This window comes from Rosa chinensis, chromosome 2 (assembly GCF_002994745.2).
Source record: "Rosa chinensis cultivar Old Blush chromosome 2, RchiOBHm-V2, whole genome shotgun sequence".
In the NCBI taxonomy this organism is placed as follows: domain Eukaryota; kingdom Viridiplantae; phylum Streptophyta; class Magnoliopsida; order Rosales; family Rosaceae; genus Rosa; species Rosa chinensis.
The window spans coordinates 67,524,265-67,548,112 of record NC_037089.1 but is presented as its reverse complement, the minus strand read 5'-3'; the positions used below and the strand labels follow the sequence as shown (position 1 = coordinate 67,548,112).

The 23,848-nt window shown below is 40.8% G+C and overlaps 3 protein-coding genes across 3 annotated transcripts; 2 read left to right on the top strand and 1 right to left on the bottom strand.

Moving 5' to 3' along the window:
* Window positions 1-1,453: 1,453 nt before the first annotated feature.
* LOC112189504 (RNA-binding KH domain-containing protein RCF3) lies at window positions 1,454-5,457 on the bottom strand. Its single transcript, XM_024328845.2, has 7 exons — window positions 4,835-5,457; window positions 3,567-4,019; window positions 3,129-3,380; window positions 2,657-3,040; window positions 2,442-2,518; window positions 1,952-2,063; window positions 1,454-1,838 (listed from the first exon to the last, which is right to left on the bottom strand). The coding sequence occupies exons 1-7, from the start codon at window positions 5,276-5,278 to the stop codon at window positions 1,695-1,697; spliced, it is 1,866 nt and encodes a 621-aa protein (XP_024184613.1). The 5' UTR covers window positions 5,279-5,457; the 3' UTR covers window positions 1,454-1,694.
* LOC112190335 (histone acetyltransferase HAC1-like) lies at window positions 5,352-8,799 on the top strand. The gene is made up of 4 exons (XM_040515405.1): window positions 5,352-5,416; window positions 6,219-6,324; window positions 8,215-8,442; window positions 8,550-8,799. Exons 3-4 carry the CDS (start codon window positions 8,219-8,221, stop codon window positions 8,641-8,643), a joined length of 318 nt encoding a protein of 105 aa, XP_040371339.1. The 5' UTR covers window positions 5,352-5,416; window positions 6,219-6,324; window positions 8,215-8,218; the 3' UTR covers window positions 8,644-8,799.
* A 13,643-nt stretch (window positions 8,800-22,442) lies between these two features.
* LOC112187659 (B-box zinc finger protein 32) lies at window positions 22,443-23,596 on the top strand. Its single transcript, XM_024326541.2, has one exon. The coding sequence runs from the start codon at window positions 22,602-22,604 to the stop codon at window positions 23,400-23,402; it is 801 nt and encodes a 266-aa protein (XP_024182309.1). The 5' UTR covers window positions 22,443-22,601; the 3' UTR covers window positions 23,403-23,596.
* The last annotated feature ends 252 nt before the right edge of the window (window positions 23,597-23,848 follow it).

Sequence of the window (23,848 nt, the reverse complement as noted above, 5' to 3'; positions counted from 1 at the left end):
TCCTCCTTGTTCTTCTTCTGCTTCTTCTTCTTTTGCTCCTTCTTCTCCTCCTCCTCCTTTTTCTGACTTATATTGTTTGCTAGTGAAGATTGTTTTGGACTTGCGGCGTATCAAATCACGACACCATATCACTTTCTTGAAAGGCTTCGTCTACCATGAAGATCTACATCACCGAATTTGCTCGGACAAGAAGAGTTTGCACTCAATTTTAACGAAATGTACGGTCAATTGGATCACTCGATATAGGGTTAAGAAGAAACGTGTGTAATTGCAAATGGTTAAGATCTTAATTTATACAGGTGTGTGCATGGAGAACTTTCTTGTGGGATGGGACTCCTGTTGAAATCTGGACTCCATATATGTAAAGAAAACTAATTCTTCTTCGGACTTAGAGGGAAGTTCTGAAGGCTTCCCCCCTAAGATCAAGTTCTGGCAGTGGCGGCTTCATCATCTCCTCCACCAGCCCCAAAGACGCGAACATGTTCTTTCAGACTCGACTGAATCTTCACTTCCTCTCAGCTAATTGCTTGGCCCTGTTGTCCGTGGAGAAAAAAACTTACGTTAAGATCAATGAAGCTCTTTACCATGAGCAAATGAAGCTTTTCAGAACGAACCTTATTGGTCAATTGTTGTTGTTGCGCAAGGGTTATACCACTTGAAAAACTGATGTACTTGAGGGTTTGCTTTCTGCTCTTTGGAGGCGTTCTACAGGAAAGAGTTCTCATTGTTTTTACGCCAGTTGTTCCGATTTCAGACCAACCTATTTCAGCAGAGACGCAAGCCCATGTGGTTCTTGATGTGATTCAAGCTTTTACGGAGGAACCAATGCCAATACTATGGGTTGGCAAACTCTTATGTTGAAGAACACACGAAAAGGCAAGCAATAGATGGAACACAACTTCCTTTTTCCTTTAAAACAAGATATAAGGGAGTTGATCTATTTGCATCTCAGTATTCTCAGTGCTGTTTCCTACAGTCCTCATGCAACACGTCTTCTCATTTTCATACAAGAACAAAGAATAAATTTGAAGTGAATTTTTTCGCATAAAGGGATCATCTATCCCTGTATTTTTGTGGAAGCTCCTCAGAATCCCAATGTCATTTTCCTCCCCATGTTCGTGCAAATGATATAACAAAGGAAGGAAGGAGCAAGTTAAACGGTTGAGTGTTCATCAATCTCTGTATGAACGAAGTATTTGCTGTTGAAACTCCTCTTTACCAAAGGGTGATCTTAGCTACCCAACACGGGTGTAGTAGCAACTTGTCTAGCTTCAAAGCCATTAGCTATGCCAAGCGACACTAATCAGGTAGTTACAGGTGCAACAACAAATATACAAGGTACCCCAAGTGGGCAAGTTGAGACAGGCGACCGTGATCCTTTACAAGAACAACAAATCGGGAGGTCAAGTCTCCAAAATGCAATTCATGAAGCTAAAGAAAATGAGAGCATCTCTGCTAGTATTACCCAAGAAAATGGGGATAAACTCTGGATATCATTGCCTTTAGGTGCTAATCAACACAAGTGAATTTTAATCAGACTAATAAAATGCTACGAACAGTACAAGACTGAGAATGATATAAACTATACGATGGGAAGTGGTGTGATGATTAGCCGTTGTGAAGGAGGAAAAATTCATATCCAGTCCATTCTTCTATGATCATGGCCTCTTGAATATAAACAGATTAAAAGATTGTCAAACTTGTGTCTGACCACAAATGATGAAACCATGGATAAGGCTCTGAGCAGCATGTGTTTTATCTGGGGATCCGGATACTACAACTTGGGTTTCCAAAGATCCGGGTTTTGAATCATGAACAACTAAATTTGCACCTGATATCTGAGACGAAATATCCATGCAAAAGCGCATATTAAAAATAAATCCACGGCTCATTACCAATTCTGTCTGTCACAGTATAAACTATAAAGTAATAACACGACGTGTAAACCTACCTGCCGAATCTGATTCAGATTACTGTTGTTCTCTCCATAAACGTGAGTCATGAACGCTTGAGGAATCATGATCTCGATGGTTGTGCTGGTTAACTGAGGTGGTTGACAGCCGCTGCTCAAATTTGCAGAAGAAGTTAGATGCAAATCCACATCAGTTTGCATGCTTTTAACTTGTATCAGAACTGATAAAAATATGCAGAGAGACATGGCTTATCTTAATTTTACTCAGTTAATAATTCCAGTCAAGTTCATCTAACATTTTTGAAAGAAAATAATGGCACAAATGCACAATGATCCATTATTTCCACAACCATCCACATTCATGTTTACTGAGTTTAGCACAGTATTCCCCACTACAACGACAAATTACTGAATTCACAAGATAAAAATGGCAAGCATCATAAACATGCTGTCAGCATGTGGGTGCACCTATAGCTAATCATAAAGACACAGCAGCTAAATGTTATTTCCATAGGCCACGAGATAGTACCTTCGTAGAGACCCACTCCTTGGAGCCAAGCCCAAATTAGCATCTCCAATTTCCCTTAGGTTTCCAGAGCTTACTCCCTAGAAAAATCCACAACCAAAAAACCAAAGGAAAAAAAAAAAAAGGTTTGACTAAAACATTAGACAATTATAACGATAGGTCAACATTCCCTCCATGATAGGTTAAATATCAGGTTATCAAAAGTACTAGGCACTAACCTGGGGAGTCCACGCTCTTGGAGAAGATCTCTCAAATGCCGGACCATGTCCTGGACGCTCACCACCATAAGAATACGGAACTCGGTCCATGTGAGATAGACCACTGTGATCCCCATGTGAAAATGGGGACTGGTGGTCTGGAGGTTGGGATCGAAAAGCAGAATGATCCATTCCATGATGGAATCCAACAGGTGAAGGATACGCACCAGGGGAGGTTGAATTATGCCTCGGTCTAAATGAGGGGGGAGGCATCTCAGGAAATGAAGACATGTACGGTGGGGCACCAAAATTTGGATATGATTGTTTCATTGGGAATATGGCTTCACGAATCCTACTTGTGATATGAAAGAGTGCATCCTGTACAGACTGCAAACTTCCAATAACCTGCCAAAAATCACCAAGGTATTATCTTAATAGCTATTTTCACAAGAATAAGACCCGCAGTCCATCTGCAAATATAAATACAAGCTACCTGTACAACGTCATCATGGTGGTAAGCAGATTTCTGAACTTGTTCTTTTGGAAAAATCCTAATACTAGCACCAGTAGCTCGCCTCATTTCATTAATAATGAAACCTCCTTTACCCAATAAACAACCTATCTGCTGTGGATGTAGGAGGAGCCTAGCCACTACTGCAGCACCAGGTTCAAATCCAATCTCCGCAATTCGATGATGCACACGCATAACAGCTTCTTGTGCGGGGGAATAATTTTGCTCAGGATTCTGCAAAACATCACAACCTTAAACTTGCATAGACTTTGGTTTTGTTGTTCTTTTTACTTTATTCCTTAAAATAAGAAATCAAACAATAAATAGTGTAAAGGCTGACAGAAAGCAATGTATTGCTGTATTGCTTCTGCCAGTACTAGTAAAATGGCAAGGCAAACCCAGTTAGTTGACTTCTCATACCTCTTGTGCAGATATGACAACAACCCGCTCATCCGAATCAGGTGCAGCATCAACAATCTTGATAGATGCACCTGTTTCACTTTGAAAAGTTCGTATAATGGAGCCACCTTTCCCTATCAGACTACCAACCTTATCATGTTGGCATAACAACTTAAATACCACCTCTTCTTCCATAGCCATTCGTTGACTGCTGTTATCTGGCGCAGAATTAGAAGAGTAACTCCTGGACTGATAATCTACAGCATTAAAGCTAGACACAAAACCCCGATGAGGAACAGAGTCAACTTGTGCAGGCATACCAGTTCCATGGATCGACCCCCCCGAAACTTTGGTAGCGCTAGAGTTGGCAACTTTGGTAGCGCTAGAGTTGGCTGCATCTACCTTAGCATTATCCAGAAGGCAACCAGAAACAGACAGAAGTGCTTTCTTCACAGCTGAAAAGTCTCCTGTTATCTGCACATCAAATCCACCCGCATATGGCCTTAAGTAATGCAATTAGCACAACAGAAACAAACAAGTCATCTGCACCCCACATTATGTGCAGTGTGCTCTTTTTTAGCAAGCGTTGCCTGCTTTTGTTTTTGTCTACCCTTTCATTTAATGAATATTCTAATCTTGAGCAGTCCTACCATCTTAGACAAGAAAAGAAAAGAAAAAAAAAGGCGATCAAACACACTTTGTGCCTAGTTTTACCGGTGGTTCACATTGCAAATGCTATAGTAACCAGTGAAATGCAGGTGCGCTTCACAACATAACTCCTTCACAGTCACACAAGAAGCAAAACTTAGGGCACAACGTGTCAACCCACCCTTATTAAAGATCCATGGATCATGGTTCAGGTAATTAGGTGAACACATGAGAAGCTAGCACATTATTCTGTTGAGAATAACTTCGGTCAGACATCTTCGTTTCAGTTTTCAGTATTGGTGGGACTATGTTCTTTGAGTGGTTACTGTATCACACCGGCATTATGTACCCATTTATCATTCTAAGGAGGTAGGAGCCACTGACTGAGCCTTGTACACAAGTGACTCTTGTGTTATTCCAGGTCCTCATAACACCATTTCAGGAAACTTATAGTGCACCTCATTCCATAAACCCTACTAAAACGATAAACTCGACTTAAACCAAAATGATCACATAAACAATAAGTAATTGATCACCAATACGAAGCAGAGTCCCAATAAATTACAAAAACAACAGAAAACAATTACAAAAGCAGCCACATTTATGATTTGCCGGAACATGAAAGTTCAAAAGAGCATTACCTGAATCAACTCATCTCCGGCAGAAGCACAGGGCGGGATCTGATCTCTGGGAAAGACTCTAACTTGGGCCCCACTGTCCTGCCTCATCTTCTCCACTACCTTCCCTCCTCTCCCAAGCACACACCCAGCCTGGCCACTCCCAATCAACAACCTGCAGCAGCAAACCGACCCGTTACCGTTACCGTTTTCGGGCTGGCCCAATTCATCCACCATCCTCTTGAAAACCCTAACCAGGGCCTGCTGGGCGGGCGACCCGTCTGGGGATTGGGGGTTCGGGTCGGCGAGGATGACGACGACGCATTCGTCGCCGTGGGTCGGGTAATCGAATTGGACCTTGGCGCCGGGGACGGAGCCCAGTTTGCCGATCAGTGACCCGGCTTTCGAGGATGGGAAGAGCAGCCGGAACAGGGCGGTGGTGGAGCTCTCTGCTGATTGGGGTTCCATTTCAGCTGCTGCAGCTACTGCTCTGCTCAGCAAGTGCAGAATTTACAGTCGCGGCTTTAACCCAGTCGGTAATTTCAGTATTTAAGCTGTGTACAGAAGTGGGTAACTTCACAGATACACTATTCCCTCCCGCTAGAGGTACTTGGCCAAAGGAAGAGCCTTTCAGAGGGTTCCTATCTCCCGCGCCATCTGCCCAGTTTGTTTTTATTTTATTTTTAAACAAGTTTTCTTCTTCTTTTTCTCTTAATGCTTCTTTTTGGAACATTTTTCCCAAGTTATGCATTTTCCATCGTTTCATTAAGTTTTTAGACGTATAATTGTTTTGCCTCGTGACATAGAGACTATGCTCAAGTTATGTAACTCTCTAGCTTTCACTAATCATATGGTTAAGGTAAAGGGTGTCGTTAATTAATTCATTTATTTGAGCAAGTTAAGTCCTAAACTACGTATTCAAGAGAAAATTGCTTTCAGAAAAAAAAAAATATTGCATGTACAGTGGTCTGAATTATTATAATTTGTATACATGAAAATAACTTCCCTTTGATTGGTCTATTAGTATAATTTTTTTTTTTCACCCTTACGTCAGAATCCATAAAAATGCTTCAATTCTATTAACCCAGACCATCACATGGCGCTAGCATGTAGTATTCCGAGACCATAGAGATTACTCATATTTGTATAGAAAGATATGATCCATACTACCCTCAATACATAAACCATCATATCTGAAATTCATCTTATTGGGTCATGGTTAATGAAAATGCATGGTTATAAAATCTGACCAACTCATGTGGCTCTTATGGTCATCACCGGTGAATTTATTAATTTAATTCTAATAATGGAAATAAATTTATTTTAACGAATGTTGCGAAATCGACAACTTATCATTACATTCCTTTTATTATTATTATTGATAATGTTTCCAACTTTCAATTTATAGGTTTGATCGGGTTGAGCTTTGGGAATGTTGTGTCCAAAAGAAAGAGAGAGGCACCACCTTGTCTCTTCTCTTCCTCTAAGCTCTCTGTTTGTCCCGACGGAGGCAGGTATGTATGTATTTTTATTTTGTTTTCTTTTCTTTCTCCCATCACCCAAATCTTCTTCGTCCTGAGATCCCAGATAACCATCTATCCTTTTTTCTTCTTCTTTCTCTCCGATGCTCATCCCCTCATGTCCCTCCACTCTTCTTCCTCTTCTCATACTTTTCAAATCCCAGATTCTTCACGTTTCAGGAGCACATGCTCTATACCCATCAGTTTTTTAAATGAATGTACGCTGATTTGAATCTCAGAATTCGGCATATGTAAAGCATGTCAGCTTTCTTTTTTCAATTTCTTTTCGTAACCTTTCTGCCTGGTAAATCCTCGCCTGCCGAACTGTTGATGGCCGAGTTATGTTAATGTTTTGTATGATTTTGGGATTTAAATTGTGAAGTTCTTGTGTCAGGATCTGGTTTGATGTTCATGCGCAAGAACGATTTGACCGACTACTCGGTTCTTGGATGCAGCTCTCGTGACGTTTATGTGTCACGGGATGGCTCAACTATTGAAGATGATGGGCTTGTGTGTTGTTTGTTTGTTTGTTTTTTTTTTTTTTGAAATAGAAGTAGAATTCATTAGATCAACAGTTAAATGTTAGAGTCTACCATAACTTACATAAGCAAAACTCAGCAAGAAAATCCAAACTAAACTATCTAAGATACAGCAGATCATTAAAATTTATGGGACGTTCATATTTAAGCGAGCCTATACAAGAATGAAAAAACCTAGCCTCCTACGAAAAAGAAATCATTCAACTAGCCCTTACTTGCTAATCAGGCAATTGTGGTACAAGTAAGATACTAGAAACATCATAGAAGTTTATCTAACCTCACACAGACTCAATAACCTAATATATTAGGGCTCAGATTGCCTTAACATGAGCCCAAGCCCGTAGGCCCCAAAACCCAAAACAAGTCTTGTCTAGCAAGAAAGCTCCCCTACCCCATCAGCCCAAGATTGAGCTCAGGCCCAAAGGCCCAGGCCCATACCCAAGCAAATAGAGGAGGAACCTCTCTGCACCACTACTTTTGTCATTGCCGCCGTCATTGACATCTTTTGGACCACATCATCAGAACTGCAACAAAACTACACCACTTCCTCAACCACTAACGACACCGATCGAGCCTAACGATGTAGCAGAATCAATCCACTGAGGCCAACGATTCAAGCTGAGCCTCCCTTGCAGTCCTGCGTAGCTGGCCGGAAATCTGCCCTCCCAAGCCGCTGTATTCCAGTACGACCTAAAAGCCCAAACCAGAGTAAATATGATCAAAGCCTCTCAATAACGTCTTTGGTCCACCAACACGACCACCGCTTGTCGCTCCTCACACAACCCCTTTGACACCGCACAATGCTTTCCTCCACAAACTGAGAACCAGGACAATCTCACCAAGCCGTGGCCGGCGCTGGACGCGATCAGATCTGACAACCGCCACTTTGCACATCACCCTAGGCTTAGGGTTTTGCTAGAGAGAATATTGGGAATGGAAATTTGTTGCCACAGTTAGTTTTGACATCCGTTACATTGTTTTGTTATTTTTGTACTTTTAGCCTGATTTTGAGTCTAATTTTGTTCTTTTGGGCCATGGACCCAAAAAAAAAAAATTTATAGGTTTGATCCTTAGCTAACTACGTCGCACTACCCACCCCACCTCTCTACTTACATATAAAAACCCTAAAGCGTATCTAACTATCTACTCATGATCGATCAAAAGTCAGACCTAGCTTAGTTACTCCTCCTTAGAGGCGCTCCTTTCATAAGTTTCAATTATAGTTTCTGTGTTTTAGAAGTTCATCAATTGCTGCTTTCAGTAATCACTACTTCTCTGGTTATACTAATTACAATACTCGTGCATATTATATATCTTTGTTTGGTCTTTTATTGCTTGATCTTAGGAAAATGCTTCCCCATGGGGTCATAAATGCCGTAGCACATGCGGTACGATGTCCTTTCAAGCAATGTCAGTACCCCAATTGTCGTCTGGTCTATGCGCTTCTCCTTCATGGAAGTCGATGCCAAGTTCGTGTACCAGGAGGTTGTCTTCTCTGTAAGAAGATGTGGCTTCTCCTTTATCACCATGCTCTGTCTTGCAAAGAAGATGAGTGCTATGTGCCCCGTTGCAGGTTAGTGGACTTTCTTTTGTTTTCCTTCTATCATAAACTAAATTTCGCGTCCAATACATGTATAAAATATATTTTGTATCAAAGTTGAACACTTATTGTTATTTTAGAGATATAAGAGAAAAAATGAGGAAGAGGCTGCAGGCTGAGAGAGATGATGAGATTCATAACAAGGCTGCAGTACGGGCTGCACCAGGAGCCTGATGGAGAGATAGTGAGAAAGAGAGTTGCAAATCAACGGAGCTAGTAAACATCACTCACAAAAAAGTTGTGTTAGAGAATGATCCCCTATATTATTGAGATTATTATGTTGGAAAATATTGTTATTTGGCCAAAATCCATTTTTAGCATTTCAAACTATATATGGGTCTTTATTTTAAACCATGTTAAATAATTGTTGTTTTTTTTTTATTGGAGTGAGGTAGCAAATCACATCGGTTTACTTTAGCGAGTTAGTAACACATCCAACTAGTCAGTATTAGAACTGAGGTCCATGAGGGTATCCCAACAAAGTCATACTAATCTCCCACAGCAGTTGCACGAATTCAAGAGCCTCTCAAATATGTTGGCCATAAACTGGTAGGAGTTGGGACTCAAACACAAGACATGGGAGTTCCATGCTAGGCCGCTCGACCAACCTTATCTCTCGAAGTGGTTAAATTGTAGTTCTTGAATTGGTGTATCATATAAGTTTGATCAATACTCTTTATGTCGATTAATACAACACACACATATATTCTTTGATTGATTTATTGGAGCTAGCGGATAAACACTAACCCGCTTGTGCCAGTGGAGTTCTGTTGATAGGGAGTTTGTGCCGGTGCATCGGGTTTTAAACTGTCAATTCAAACATCATTCAACTGCACTTCAGCCGGCTTTGCTAGCCTTGATTACCGGTTGCACTAGTTGTAGGACCAGTGTGTGCAGCATTGACTATGAACAACTGGTAGTGAAGCTTGGCTTGGCCAATGAAGCTACTGGTTCATATTTCCTTTATGAAATGAGGCGACTGGTGGTGTTATCCTTCTCGTGGATAGCTTGACTGTTAAATTTCACATATCTTTCTAAACCAAAATAACTGTAGCTTTTTAAAGGAAATGAATAAGTTCATTAATTGACATCATACAACTGTAATAGATATATTTCTATAATACATACTTCAGATTCTAAGCTCCCTCACAATGTTCAAACCACATGTGGTTGAATCGGGAGATCTAAAGTCCCTAGAAAATAGTATCCATTTTTTTTTTTTTTGATAAAAAGAGATAACTTCATTCAGATATCAAGGGCCAGAAGGCTCATACATCTAAAATTGTCTTACACCAAACTCATAAATGGTATAAGCTACCATACAAAGGACATGCTACCTTCACTGTTAACACATTCGCTCAATTATTTAGCCTAAACACAAGAAATAAAACCACCCTACTAACCTCTCATGAAGTAGTAGCCTAGTCGCCTAGGGACCGCAATTGGTGTACAACTAGAGAAACTAAGATGCAAGTAGTAGAAATTCAACTTCTAGTGAAAGGCAAAGGAAGCTGGAAAGATTAAATATTTCCTTTGCCCTTGTCCCTAGGGCTAGGACCAGTTTCAGTACTAGTAGGATAAGTAATCTTCAGGGGAGTACCATCAAGCTTCTTGTTCACACGTTGAGTCTTGTTCTTGCTTCCAAGAGGCCTACCAGACTTCTTTTTCAGCGTGACCAAAGTGAGGTCGCCATCCTCCTCAATGAGGCCAAGTGCCTCAGCATGCAGTGTTGGAATCTTGCCACTCAAGATTGTTTTAAATTTCTTGGGACTAGGATGGCAAGCACCACCACCCTTCCGCTTTTTGGACGGCAAAACAGTCTGTTGCTTCTGAGTACCTGGAGTAATAATAATGTCACCAGAAATAGCCAGTTCAGGAACCTCACCTAGACTTTCGTTACTCTCCAACCCGTGTGGCAAAGCAATGTTTGCCACCCCAGTACTGGCTACTGTTGCAGCCGGCTCAATGGGAGAAGAAGACTCCGAGGTTGGACGCTCCACTCGACGAAAAACAGGGCACTTCTTCCTTGGGACGGTCGGGGAAGTAGAGAGAAGGTCTCTCTTATGCTTAGTAGAGAAAGCAAAGGAATTCCCTAAGGTCGAAGCTCCGGGAAAGTGTAAAACCCTAGGTGTAGGGTTTACTGCAGTGGGTTCCTCACAAGCAAGTCCAGCATGTGTGATCAGACCACATTGAGTGCATCTCCCCCGCAGATGCTCGAACTGAAACTGCAACATGGGTTCAACCCCAGTATCTAGGAAGACTTTTCTTTCCAACAAGATCGGTTTAGATATGTCATGGATGAATAAAACCCTAATCACCCCCTTCTTAAATTCCTTCTTGTCATACTCCAAAAAACCACTGAAAAGGTTGCCAATCAAGGTGAGATTCTCGGGTTCTTCCTACAGAGGAGGTATGCTAGAAACCCTAGTCCAGATTTACAGATGTTTAAACTGAATTTCATGCAGAGGCTTGACTCCATCATACACTTCAAAACAAACCGGGGCTCGGTCAAAACACCATACTCCCCCTCGAAGAACCTTGTTCCGATCACGTGCAGCAGCGAAAGAGAACAAGAACAGGTCCCTAGGACGCTCTTGAACCCTAAAATCCTTATCCACCATCCAGGTTCGATTGAAGTGAGACATGAATGCCTTTGGGTCTATGGGTTTCCGAGTCAAAGGCTTTCTGAGGAGAAAAGATTGGGAGGACTTCCGCACTGGACCTCCACCGATCTTCCCCAAGTCAGGGGAGCGTCCCCCTTCGGCAAGGGCAAGCAAGGCAGCAAAACTCACCGTTACCGCGTCAATGAATGCCATAGGTAGAGAGAGAGAGTAGGTGAAAGGAGGTGGAGAATGGTGAGGGAGGCTAGGAGGCCGTAGGCAACTAGGGTTGAGAGAAAAGCTCTCCTAGAGTTTTTTTTTTTTTGTCATGTTTTTAGAAAATAGTATCCATTAAAACTTGGGTTGCACAATTTATTCAAAACGACTAAAAATAAAAAAGCTAAGTCTACCAACAATTGCACTCCTGGTAGTACGAATAACACCAGTGATTAAAGATGTGACTGCCATGGACATTATAGCTGAAATAGGATTTTATCATAAATACAAAAACTTCCATAACATGATGATCATGTATATGCACCGAGCAGGTGCCTACAACAATATTCATTTTAGTGCCAAATATGAATGGATTCACAATATTTATGTACTGTTTGAATATAAGGTTGCCTTTTTCTCCATATATTATTGCATTTTCACTGGCTTTCCCATTTAATCCCACGGCAGTTACAACAAACCTGCAAAAAAACTGCAAAACCTTTAGGAATCATCGACATTATTTACAACTTAGGTGCTCTCTGGATTTTAAATTCGCTATAGTGAAATTTTCATATATAGCCCATGACTTTGGAAAGTCAACAACTAAGAATTACAACTTTTAAGTGTAAATTAACCAAGTGATATCTAGCTGCCTCTTTGCAGGTTTGGGGATTTACAGTTTCAATCTCCATCTTCGTAGGGTCATCAGTTGCATAATTGATTTTGGGTTGGAAATGTTACATGCATATAATATATTGTCGTATTTATGTGTATTTTTTCTTGTTTCTTATTTGCAGTGTAATAAAAGACCAAGTGACGAGGATGCGGCCTGTTTGCCTGAAGCAGCTGCCCTGAATGTGATGGAGATGATGAGGAGGAGGAGGAGTTAAACAACAATGATTGGTTTTTTTTACCATAAGTGCAAAACGTAAACCTCAAGACATCATTTTTTATGATTTTTGTTTGAGCCCAAAAGTAATTTTGGCAAAATCCTTTAGTGGGTCTGAGCCAGCGGGCCGATACCTGCGGCCCATAAATAAGGCTACATGGATTTGGTTTGTAGTTTTGCTCATCCCGTGTTCCATAAGGAGATATCATCCTTAATTGCGTGGAGATACGAGTGCTCGTGAAGGCGCGAAGATATATTTGCAATTAATACGTGCGCATCCTATTGCGGGCATCCAGCGATTACATCTAGGATTCTAAGAGGCAAGTAATCCTTGCCTACATTCTAGCGGCGACAGAGGAGGATAATTATTAATTATCGCTTACGATAATATCAAAACTATTAAGAGTTTTGATTTGATTCAAGGCCAATAACTGTGGCCTAAAATATAGTATTCCAGTCATATTAGGAAAGTGAACCTACAGTAGCCTATATATAGAAGCTAAAGACGATACAGAAGAAGACCTCTCTCGAATCAATCAATCCCAGCGATTACAAAGCCTCCCCGGAGCAAACCCTCAACCTTGTTGAAACCCGGTGACCGCCCGCCAGTCCTAGTCTCCTCGCGAGCCGACTGTCAGCCTCACCAGATCAACCCGGCGACCGTACTTCCAGTCCCAGTCTCCCCAGGAGCCGACTGCGAGCACAACCGCCACTGTTACTTCCAGCGAAGCAAGGGTAACACCCTCGCAACCCAGCGAAGCTAGAGTCACGCTTTAGCAAACCCGTGCTTCTCTCAACTTCCCAGTGATTGCTCTGCTTAGTCTACAACACTAAGTATCGATTCAGTGAACGCAAAGAGACCACAACCAAAGCCCTTACCCGCGTAAGGCAAAGAAGTCCTTTTCCGAAAGGCAAGAAAAGAACCCTGTGACGAGGTTGGTGCTCTCCTCGTCCACAGCGCTTGAAGAAGAAGTCAGGTCACGGGACTACCCCAACGACTGCACCCCGCGGTGCTGGCACGCCTGCGCAACCACTCGCCCAAAAGAGACTGTTTGCACACCAGCTGGTTTTGGAGCCAAACAATTTTAATTTATGTTTTCACGGAAACAATTTGGAAGTTTCTTACTGAGAAACAAGATGCCATTGGCAATGTTTGAAACCATATATTGTGGCTCCTCGAGTGTTCTCATGATTATAGTCCGTTTGGTTTATGTTGAATGCTATCTGGTTTTAGTTTTTTATTTATTTATTTTTTTTTATTTTTTTTTTGGGCTAGATATCTGATTTTAGGTTTTGAGACTCAGCGCGCATTTGCTTACCCATATAATTATTTGCTTTCGAAATTAATACTTTTGAGTTGTGAAACTTACTCATATCATCGTATTCAGGTACCATTTTTTTCAATGCATGTAAAGTTTATGACATCGCTCTGATCCCTAGCAGCTCGCAAGCATTGAGATACTGATCAGGGTACCAACCTCTTTAATCTCTCCACTATAGGTTGTTATGGTTCTTGTTGAATCAAATTTTTTATGAAGCTTTCACATGTAACTTGTGTAGGAATATCTGTGTGATGATTGTTATCTGTGTGATGACTAGAAATGAATCTATGTGATGATCGCTATCTATGTGATGACCGACGATATCTATGTGATGATTAGTTAGATGATCGCTATCTTTGTGATGACTGGCGATATCTGTGTGATGATTAGTATGATGATTTCCATCTACGTGATGACCGGCAAAATCTATGTGATGATCCTTGAAATCTATGTGATGATCAGTAGGATGATGAATATATGGGTGAAGACCGGTGGAATCTATGTGATGATCAGTGTGATGACTGCTCGTTAACGGAGCTGAATTGTTATTAAGTTAACAAAGATCGAGAGGACTGCTGTGATGGTCGGGGCTACCCACAGACGTCAGAGTGAGGGATTACGATGACTACTTTGATTTGAATTGCTTGACTTAGTGTGACCTCCTGAACTAAATTATATGCAGGGGTTACCATGACTTGTTTTGCTTGTTTTGCTTGTTTTGAATTGTGATTGCCTTGTTTTCTTCTTGATTTGATTGATTGATTGTTTGATTTATTTTGAAGACCTTAGTGGTGATGATTGTGCTCTGTGTGAGGATAGGAAGGTGATTCATTGTTTTCACCTTGATGTCATGTTGATGACAAGGTTCCAGTGGGAAGGAAATGAGTGTGATCCTTGTGACTCACTGTTGTGCGTCGAGGGATTTTCAAACATTATCTAAGGAGATTTTGTTTGACGGGGAAATTTGTGTAATGAGATGCTAGGTTGAGAATCTGGGCATGTAGTTTAGTCACCAGCTGACTTATGTAGGCACTATGTGGAAAATTATGGAATCGATGGTTGTAGGTGTGAGCTATCTGTATATCGTGTTTAGGTTGGGGTGACTTAAGAAATGTGTTTTGCTTTGTGGTTTTGAGTTTACTCATACGAGCTTCATAAGCTTACCGGGTTTGTTGTGTGGCAACCCGGTGCACTATTCAATGGAATTGTGTAGGGGTTAATCCTGCAGGTCAGGGTAATCGTGGCTGAAGCTGAGGTGGTGTGCTGGCAGCATTACGGGTAGGAACCAAATTTTGTTGGCTTTGCCATTGTTATGACTTCTGCTTTGTAGCAAAACTCTGATGAGCATTTACGTTTTATTTTGTGATGGCAATTTAATTCGTAAGCTTATGTAATATATGACTCTGTGGGCGGATCAATAGTGAGATAGTGGGTTCAGGGCATCAATATGTATATGGTATAAAGGGAAAAAGTTTCCAGGTATTTTGTATTGATGGCTGAACGTTCACGCATATGTAATTATGGGATTATATATCGATTTTCATGTTTGTAAAATCAGGGGCGTGACAGAGGCACAAACAAATCATTTGATCATCGATACTCAAAATCTGTCTCATGAGAATGTTCTGAATTATGGTTATGTCCAAGAGACATTGTTGGGGGACGCCTCAATGTCAGAACCTATCCCTGAGAACGTAGAGATCTCTGCAATTACACTAGTGTACATGGGACTTGGGAAAGAAACTCCATCATCATTGATGATGTATTCGCGTATTCAGTGGCGCGTGAGATTATTGAGACCGATGACATCGAACCACGCTCCGTTGATGAATGCCAACGTAGAGCTGACTGGCCAAAATGGAAAGATGCGATCCAGGCAGAACTTGATTCTCTTGCAAAAAGAAAGGTATTTGGCAATGTTGTATCAATACCGCTCAACACCAAACCAGTTGGACACAAATGGGTATTCGTTAGAAAGCGTAATGAGAAAAACGAGATTGTAAGGTACAAAGCTCACCTTGTGGCGCAAGGCTTCTCACAACGCCCTCGAATAGACTACGAGGAGACCTATCCTTCCTTAATGGACGTCATTACGTTCCGCTACCTTGTCAGTTTGGTAGTTTCTGAAAAACTAAACATGCAGCTTATGGATGTGGTTACTGCGTATCTATATGGGGATCTATATACGGAAATATACATGAAAGTTCCAGATGGAATTCAGCTACCCAAATCAGGTGGCTCCAAACCACGGATCGTGAAGTGTGTGTTGTGCTCTTTTTCCCCTTCGACCGAAGTTATGTTTTTGTCCCTCTGGGTTTTTGTTACTCGGTAAGATTTTTAACGAGGCAACGAGAGAAGCATCACGTTTGGGCAACACAAGGGGGAGTGTTCAAGTAAACCCTAATTTGTGTTTGGTCCAAACTCTAGGTTACTTGCTCTAGTGGTAATAGGGTTAAATTAGGAGGATCTAGATTCCTAATCAATGTACGATTACTTTCCTTGTATGATTGAGATTCTATGCATTGTAATCCTATATATAAAGATGCCCCTATTATCAATGAGAATACATAGCAAATTCCTCTCAAATTCAGTTTCTCTACAACAACATCTATGCTCTTTTTTATTAATTGAAAGAGGAATAAAATTACAACTTAAAGCCTTTTGGGCATCCCATACAAACTTATCCAAGTCTAAATCAATAGAGCACCAAGAGGTAAACCGACATCAAGCATGATAAATGTTATGACCAGACCCAAAGCAGTCACAAAATCAAAAGTGAGATTGATTTAAGGAAATATCTGCAAATATGGAGGCAATGGTGAGTGTCTCCGATAATAGAACGAACACAAGGAATATCACAAACTCGTTTTTTCTTTTTTTGGTTGAAAGATGAGTGAGAGAGAGGAGCTCCCTAACACTATTGAATGAATCAAAGAATAAGTAAACAACAAGAGAGGGGGATCAAACCGAAACTTCTCAAAACAAGCTAACAATGAAACAAAACTAGCAAAACCAAAATTGACACAAACTTGGTTGATACATTCAGTAACTAGCTTCATTTCTCCTTCATCTTGAATGTGGGAATAGTTATTATCCGGGGCCTTTTAAGTAGAGCATCTCTCAAAGCACGAGCTTCAACTTCAAGCTTTACGAATGTTTGGAGTACCAACAACAAGGGGAGAGCCGTTCATTTCTAATAACATATAACTATGGATTGAGCTCCTCTACAGTAAATGTATGTAAATTTCATAAAATTATGGTTCACAAGTAATTTTATGGTCAGATAGTTGCCACATCATCAAATGTCACATTTAGATGCTCTCTCTCTCAATAACGTTAAAGTCGCCTTATCCACATGTTTAACAAAAAACCCTTTTGCTTCTAATTTGAACTGGGAGATTTAGTTTTTGACCCTTTTCCCGTCGCGGAGAGAGCTAAGGTCTGTGGAGAGAGGGAGAAGAGGCATCATCCTTTGCTGCGGTTGGCGGGCCTCATCGGTGGATCAGAGGTGGCATTGCCCGGCTGGACCAAAACGCCGTCGTCAAAGTGGATGGACTTGAAGTCTCTGATCTCGGTGACGATGTTGACGAATCCCAAGGAGGAGTGATGCGGGTGTATATGGGGCAACATCAAATGCATTATTTTGTTGATTTATTATAGATTAGTAATCTTGGATATTTCATTATTTAGATATTTTTAGGGTATTGTTTTACATTTAGTTTAGGATTTACATTTAATTAGCTTTCCATTTTAGCTTAAGTCTACTTATTCTCCAAGTATTGTAAACCCTATAAATATGGGTAATGTAATTGTTGTTGGATAGCTTATGGTTTATAAACAATATCAGTTTATTTGAGGCATGGATTTGCCCTTCTTGACGAGTTTGCCACACCATATTTGTGGTGTTTGTTGAGTGATTGTTGGAGGCCTGTATTCGATACATTTTCCCCATCAATTTGGTATTAGAGCTTTGGCCCTGTGTTCGATACCTTTTCCCCATCCTTATGGTTTATGAATAATATCAGTTTATTTGAGGCATGGATTTGCCATTCTTTACGAGTTTGCCACTCCTTATTTCTGGTGTCTGTTGAGTGATTGTTGGAGGCCTGTGTTCGATACCTTTTTCCCATAAATTTCGTATCAGAGCTTTGGCCCTGTGTTCGATACCTTTTCCGCATCGAACACGTATCGAACATAGGCCTCCAACAATCACTCAACAGACACCAGAAATAAGGAGTGGCAAACTCGTAAAGAAGGACAAATCCATCCCTCAAATAAACTGATATTATTCATAAACCATAAGCTATCTAACAACAATTACATTATCCATATTTATAGGGTTTACAATACTTGGAGAATAAGTAGACTTAAGCTAAAATGGAAAGCTAATTAAATGCAAATCCTAAACTAAATGTAAAACGATACCCTAAAAATATCTAAATAATGAAATATCCATGATTACGAATCTATAATAAAACAACAAAATAATGCATTTGATGTTGCCCCATATGCACCCGCATCCTTCCCTGGTTGGAAAGAATTCGTCCTCGAATATGAGCCATTGATTGAAGAAAATCCAACAAAACCTTCCATTGCTTCAAATCTTCTTTTAACAGATTAGCTTGCAATTGATTCCTTCCATTCCAAATAAATAAATACTTGGAATACCTTCCTAGTCTTGACTTGAGAAATCTGCTCATAATAATAAATTTTGCCAACCCAAAATTTGTCTCACCTTTCTTGATACGATTGACAATATCGATTAACATCTTTGGAATCTGTAAGCAGAACATATTAACCCCAATGAAATCAATAAGTTTGTGAGTTGCATCTTCTTGTAATGGATCATGAAAAATTGCTTTTAGATTCAACATTCTCCGCCAGCTTGTTGGAGATAAATGACTTCTTAAGACTAACATCATGAATTCTATTAGGATGCTCATGTATTAAACCACACATACTATGCTCTGTTTTTTGAGATCCTAAGACAATGATGACATCCACATCTAGTTTGGACTTTGGATCTAAATTATCTACATGATCATCCAAATCAACGATATCACCCACGCATGAATTAATTTCATGACCTACAATTGCCGATGATGTTTCCATAACATGGACCTGCATGACTTTAACGATGTCATGATCTTGTTGCTCAGGAAGAAGAAACCTTTGCATGGGCGAGCCTTATCAATCTCCAAACAATTTTCACCGCAATATTCTTCATAATCATAGTTATCAAAAAGTGGCGGCATATCCAAGTTCGATGAATTTGAAGAAGAACATGATATACCAAAATAGTCAAATGTGTTCATACCTTCATCCTTTATGTCTGACTCACACAAAGAAGCACCGTGATGAAAGAGATCAATGTATTGTTCCTCGTCAATATTCTCACTATTTTGGTATGGAATTTCGATGCGATTTACACGTTGATGATAAGTGGTAACGTTTCTCTCCCTGTCGGAACTCTTACGACCCCGTCGTCGAGTTTCGATGCGATCGTCACGTTAATGATAAGTGGTAACGTTTCTCTCCCCGTTGGAACTCCGACGAGCTTCTATGCGATCGACTTGTACCGCAAGTTGCTGAAGCGTCCTTTTTATTTCAGCCATGTTGTTGTTGGTGCCATGACCCTCCATTCTGAAACCTTCCCTTCTTCGCCCGACCTGAGACATGGAATCCACCAAGCTCGTGCCAAAGCTCTAATACCAAATTGATGGGGAAAAGGTATCGAACACATGCCTCCAACAATCACTCAACAGACACCAGAAATAAGGAGTGTCAAACTCGTAAAACAGGGCAAATCCATGCCTCAAATAAACTGATATTATTCATAAACCATAAGCTATCCAACAACAATTACATTACCCATATTTATAGGGTTTACAATACTTGGAGAATAAGTAGACTTAAGCTAAAATGGAAAGCTAATTAAATGTAAATCCTAAACTAAATGTAAAACAATACCCTAAAAATATCTAAATAATGAAATATCCAAGATTACGAATCTATAATAAAAACAACAAAATAATGCATTTGATGTTGTCTCATATGCACCCGCATCAAGGAGGAAGAGGAGGGGAGGCGCTCGAAGGAGACGGAGTAGTACGAGATGAAAAGGGTCTTGCAAGGCCTCACGGTACGTGGCCGAGATTGCCAAGATCGAGAGGATCAGCAGATCGAGCTATCAATCAGGAGGGGTCTTATAACCATAGGCAAATTTCCATGGAAGCTGCAACGCAGCAAGTCAATTTGGGGTTGAGACTGCATAGGAGAGAGTACGTGAAGGGGTTCAACACCGTTTGCTCAAGTTAACGGTAGAGTTAACCCAGTCAATTTGGGGTTGAGACTGCATAGGAGAGAGTACGTGAAGGGGTTCAACACCGTTTGCTCAAGTTAACGGTAGAGTTAACCCTGTTTAGATGAATCAGAGTGGAAAGGGTTTTGACTCCGGCCAGTAACTGTCACAAGCAGTGGAAGTCACTCTCTGTTGGGCTTGGCTAAGCTTATATATGGATGAAGTTATGTACTTGTTACACGGTTAAACCAATAGGTTTGTTAAAGAGAAAGAATTCCCTTATTGTCCTCCTATCCTTAGTTGCTCAGGCCTTAATGCCTTATCATGCATGGTTTGGTGCGTGCGGACTTTTAGGCCTTCTGGCCAACATTGGAATGGATAAACTGATTAATCTTGTTTGTAAAAGCTAAAAGGTAGACCGAATTTTTCAAGTTAACGTCAATGAAACCTTCAGCACAGACCATGAGTGTGAGACCTCGCTAGCAAAGTATCATGACTATCCAAACTAGTTTGAATGCACAATTTGAATCTACTCCGATACGTGCTTCAAACCTACATAATGATTGTATTTATAAAACAATCAATTATTTCACAGCATAATATTCTTATCATAAGTTAGAATATGATATCTTTTTTAAAAAAAAAGTTAAAGCATGATATTTTAGTATTTTAGATCGACTTTCTCTGAAAGTATTAATATGACAAATAAATATTATGTATAAGACAATATATTTAGTGTTTATTGTTTTAAATGTTCGGAATTATTCAAATGATTATATCTTGCGTTCCTTTAACTTACCTTTAGAAGAATTATTGGTGCGTGCCATATAATGACGTGAACACAAACTCATGAACGATTATGGTGGAAACTAGAGAACAGAAAAAAAAAAAAAAGGTGAATTCTCGACAAACAAACAAACAAAAAAAAGGTAAGAAAGCTCCAATTCAAGGGAAGATGTGGCCCCCCCACGCGAAATCATTCAAATCACGCCAATGCTCGTTCACAGCCACCGCTCGGTACTTCGTGGTTCTGCACCAGCCGTCAGCTCCGCCTTACGCGTGTCGCCCATGCAATGGGCCGCTGCCCTTGATTTACTTTTCTGCCATCAATTTGTGTGGCTAAGACCCTAACCCTAAAAGTCTATGCCCGGCCAGATTCCACCACGTCGCAGGACTCGGTTCTGTGGGCCCCCCGTTTCTTTCGGAGCGTTCTTTACGCAAAGGATCTCCTTCCCGCTTAAAAAAAAAAAAAAAAAAAAATGATGGTGAGGGGGGTATATTTGGAAATCTGAGAAAATTCCAAAATTCCACGAGGAGTTTTGGAGGTTGGGGCTTGGTAGATGGTGACGTAGTCAAAATCTGACACGTGTTGTTGGTTAATCTGGTGGTGGAGAATTTGTTGTTGTTGTGGTGGTGTTGGCGTACTAGTACTACTCTCTCCCACGGTTAGAGGAGCCCAGATATTTTCCGCGGCAAATATGTTATCTTTTGATTATTGCATGGAGTTACATTTCTCTTGTTTTCCCCTCTTCGAAATGTACTATTTGAATTCCTCCCCTTTTTTGCATTATAGTACTATTTTTGTCTTCAAGCCATTCATTTTGGGTGTTTTTGATGATGGTTGATCTATAATCTCTTAAGTTCTTCTACAGTTGGATAAACAGTTACAATAACTTTATTTTCACAACACATGTATTTTTAAAAAAAAAAAATCAAAAGATATATCATTATACTTTTAAATGTTTGTCTGACACAGTTGTTACGATTAAAATATAATAGAGTATATGCCAAAAAAATTGTATATATGTTATGTAATTCAATGTAAAGTTCATGTCAAAATTTTGTCGTAAATTGTGTATTGTCTTGTACCGTAACGTTATGTCTTGAGACTTTCATCTAAATTACGATGCTTGTGTCAATGTCCAATACAATTTTCATTTTAATTGAAAAAAAAAAAAAGCAACGTCTTTCACTTATTAATATGTCTGTAATTGATCTACTAGTGTTTGAAACAAACACAATATGATCAACTTTTTCAAACAAAGAAGACGGTGAATTTAGGGAAAAATGTTCTTTTTCGTTATTAGTGTTACATATAAAAGAATTTAACGATTCATATTTTGCATTGTATATGTAAACCATACTTCAATTGACATTCACAGAGATAGAGAGATAAAAGAAAAAAAAATACAAAAACATCCAAGGGACTTCCATAAAAATCCAGAAGTTGAAGGACCGAAGAATGCAAAAAACAAAAGGTAAGGATTTCTTTTGAAGTAGTTTCGAGTTTCGAGTTTCGAGGCCAACGAGGATTACGTGGACACAGAGACCGAGATGTGTGTCCGTTACACTAAAACCAAATCCGAAATTACACACAACTCATTTAAATACCATCCATGCATGCATTTCTCCACAGCCCTCCACTCAAAAAGAGTCAAAAACTATTTTAAAAAAAAAAAAAAGAGTCAAAAACAAGAAACCAAACACAAGGCTGGCTGCTCTCTTTCTCGACTTTGCTCATTTCCAACCATAAAAACTCTCAAAAAAAAAAAAAAAAACCATTAAAATTCGACTCCCCCCACACTCTCTCTCTCTCTCTCTCTGTCTCTCTCTTCTCTGTCACTCCTCCTCACCACCGCCTTTCTCTCTATTAAAACCCCCCCTTACCTACACCTCTCCCTCCTTCAACCCTCTCATTCCATCTCCAACCACACAACACACCACAACATTAATACTTCATTTCTCTTCACCACAACAACATACACAGTTGATATCATTCTCCAAGTTGATAACATTCTCGAAAAATGAAGGATCGTGTGTGCGAGCTCTGCAACCACCACGCCTCCCTCTACTGCCCCTCCGACTCCGCCTTCCTCTGCTTCCGCTGCGACTCTAGGGTTCACGGCGCCAACTTTCTCGTCGCTCGCCACGTCCGCCAGCGGCTCTGCTCCAATTGCAAAGCCCTCGCCGGAGACCCGATCTCCGGCGACGGCGTCCCCAATGCTCACTGGCTCTGCTCATCCTGCTCGCCGGAGTATTTCTCCGGAGGCGAGGATTCGTTTTCGTCGTCGTCGTCGAGCTCGGCGTGCGTCTCCAGCACCGAATCATTGCCCGGGACGGCGACGACGACGACTAAAAAGGTTTGTCTGCAGAGATCGGGGAGCTCTGTAACGGGTGTTTCCGGCAAGTATTTGTACGTTCCGGCTAGATTCTCCTGTAGGTTTACGAAGAGGAGGGTGCAGAGAGGGCGAGCTGCGTCGACGAGTGCGGACGCCAGAGCGGAGGGTACTTTCGTAAATTGGTGCAAGAGGCTGGGGATGAGTGGTGATTCGGCGGTGGCGGTGTCGTTGGCTTTGCATGCTTTGGGCTTTTGTCTGGGCCGGCTGCCGGGCGTGCCGTTGAGAGTGTCGCTCGCGGCGTCGTTCTGGTTCGGGGTGAGACTCTGCGGGAACCGAGGGGTGTCGACGTGTCAGAATCTGAGAAGGGTGGAGGAGATATCGGGAGTGCCGGCGAAGCTGATCCTGGCCGTTGATGCGAAGCTCGGACGGGAACTGAGAGTGAGGAGAGCGAGGCCCGAGCTAGAGGAGGGCTGGGCGGAGTGTTGATGAGTCTTAAGGTTTCACACTTGCGAGTGCATTGCAGTAGAAGAAGTGTGAAGTGTCCATTGTAGTAGATGATTATTTTGAATAGTCGATAGATTTGGGTTTCAACGGAGGAAAGAAAAAAAAAGATTGAATTAGCTTTGTAATTCTACACCTTATTGGTTTTTCAGTCTTTGCAAAATTATGGTCTATGGATCGTGTTTTTTTTTTTTGTGGTGTTTCTTGGCACCATTGAAACAATATAAAACTGTTAACAAACCGGTGGATCTTGGCCATAATTTTCATTTGGGTATTTAATGGTTTAGAGTAATCAAGGAGCTCTTGATCGTTCCACGGTTGTCAGTGCTCTAATGACCTTTCATCTACTTTTAAATAACTAGCAATACTGGAGAATCCATGGGACATTGGAAACACCGGATATAGGCTAGGGTTCTTAAAACCATAAAACT

What these genes read in the sequence shown, in the direction of transcription:
- LOC112189504 (XM_024328845.2), bottom strand. Translation starts at nt 5,278, where the DNA reads ATGGAACCCCAATCAGCAGAGAGCTCCACCACCGCCCTGTTCCGGCTG. An exon ending in CAAGAGCGTGGACTCCCCAG is followed by an intron (nt 2,519 to 2,656) that starts GTTAGTGCCTAG and finishes GGATTTTTCTAG; the next exon opens with GGAGTAAGCTCTGGAAACCT. An exon ending in ATCTGAATCAGATTCGGCAG is followed by an intron (nt 1,839 to 1,951) that starts GTAGGTTTACAC and finishes ATTTCGTCTCAG; the next exon opens with ATATCAGGTGCAAATTTAGT.
- LOC112190335 (XM_040515405.1), top strand. Translation starts at nt 8,219, where the DNA reads ATGCTTCCCCATGGGGTCATAAATGCCGTAGCACATGCGGTACGATGT. An exon ending in TGCTATGTGCCCCGTTGCAG is followed by an intron (nt 8,443 to 8,549) that starts GTTAGTGGACTT and finishes TTGTTATTTTAG; the next exon opens with AGATATAAGAGAAAAAATGA.
- LOC112187659 (XM_024326541.2), top strand. Translation starts at nt 22,602, where the DNA reads ATGAAGGATCGTGTGTGCGAGCTCTGCAACCACCACGCCTCCCTCTAC.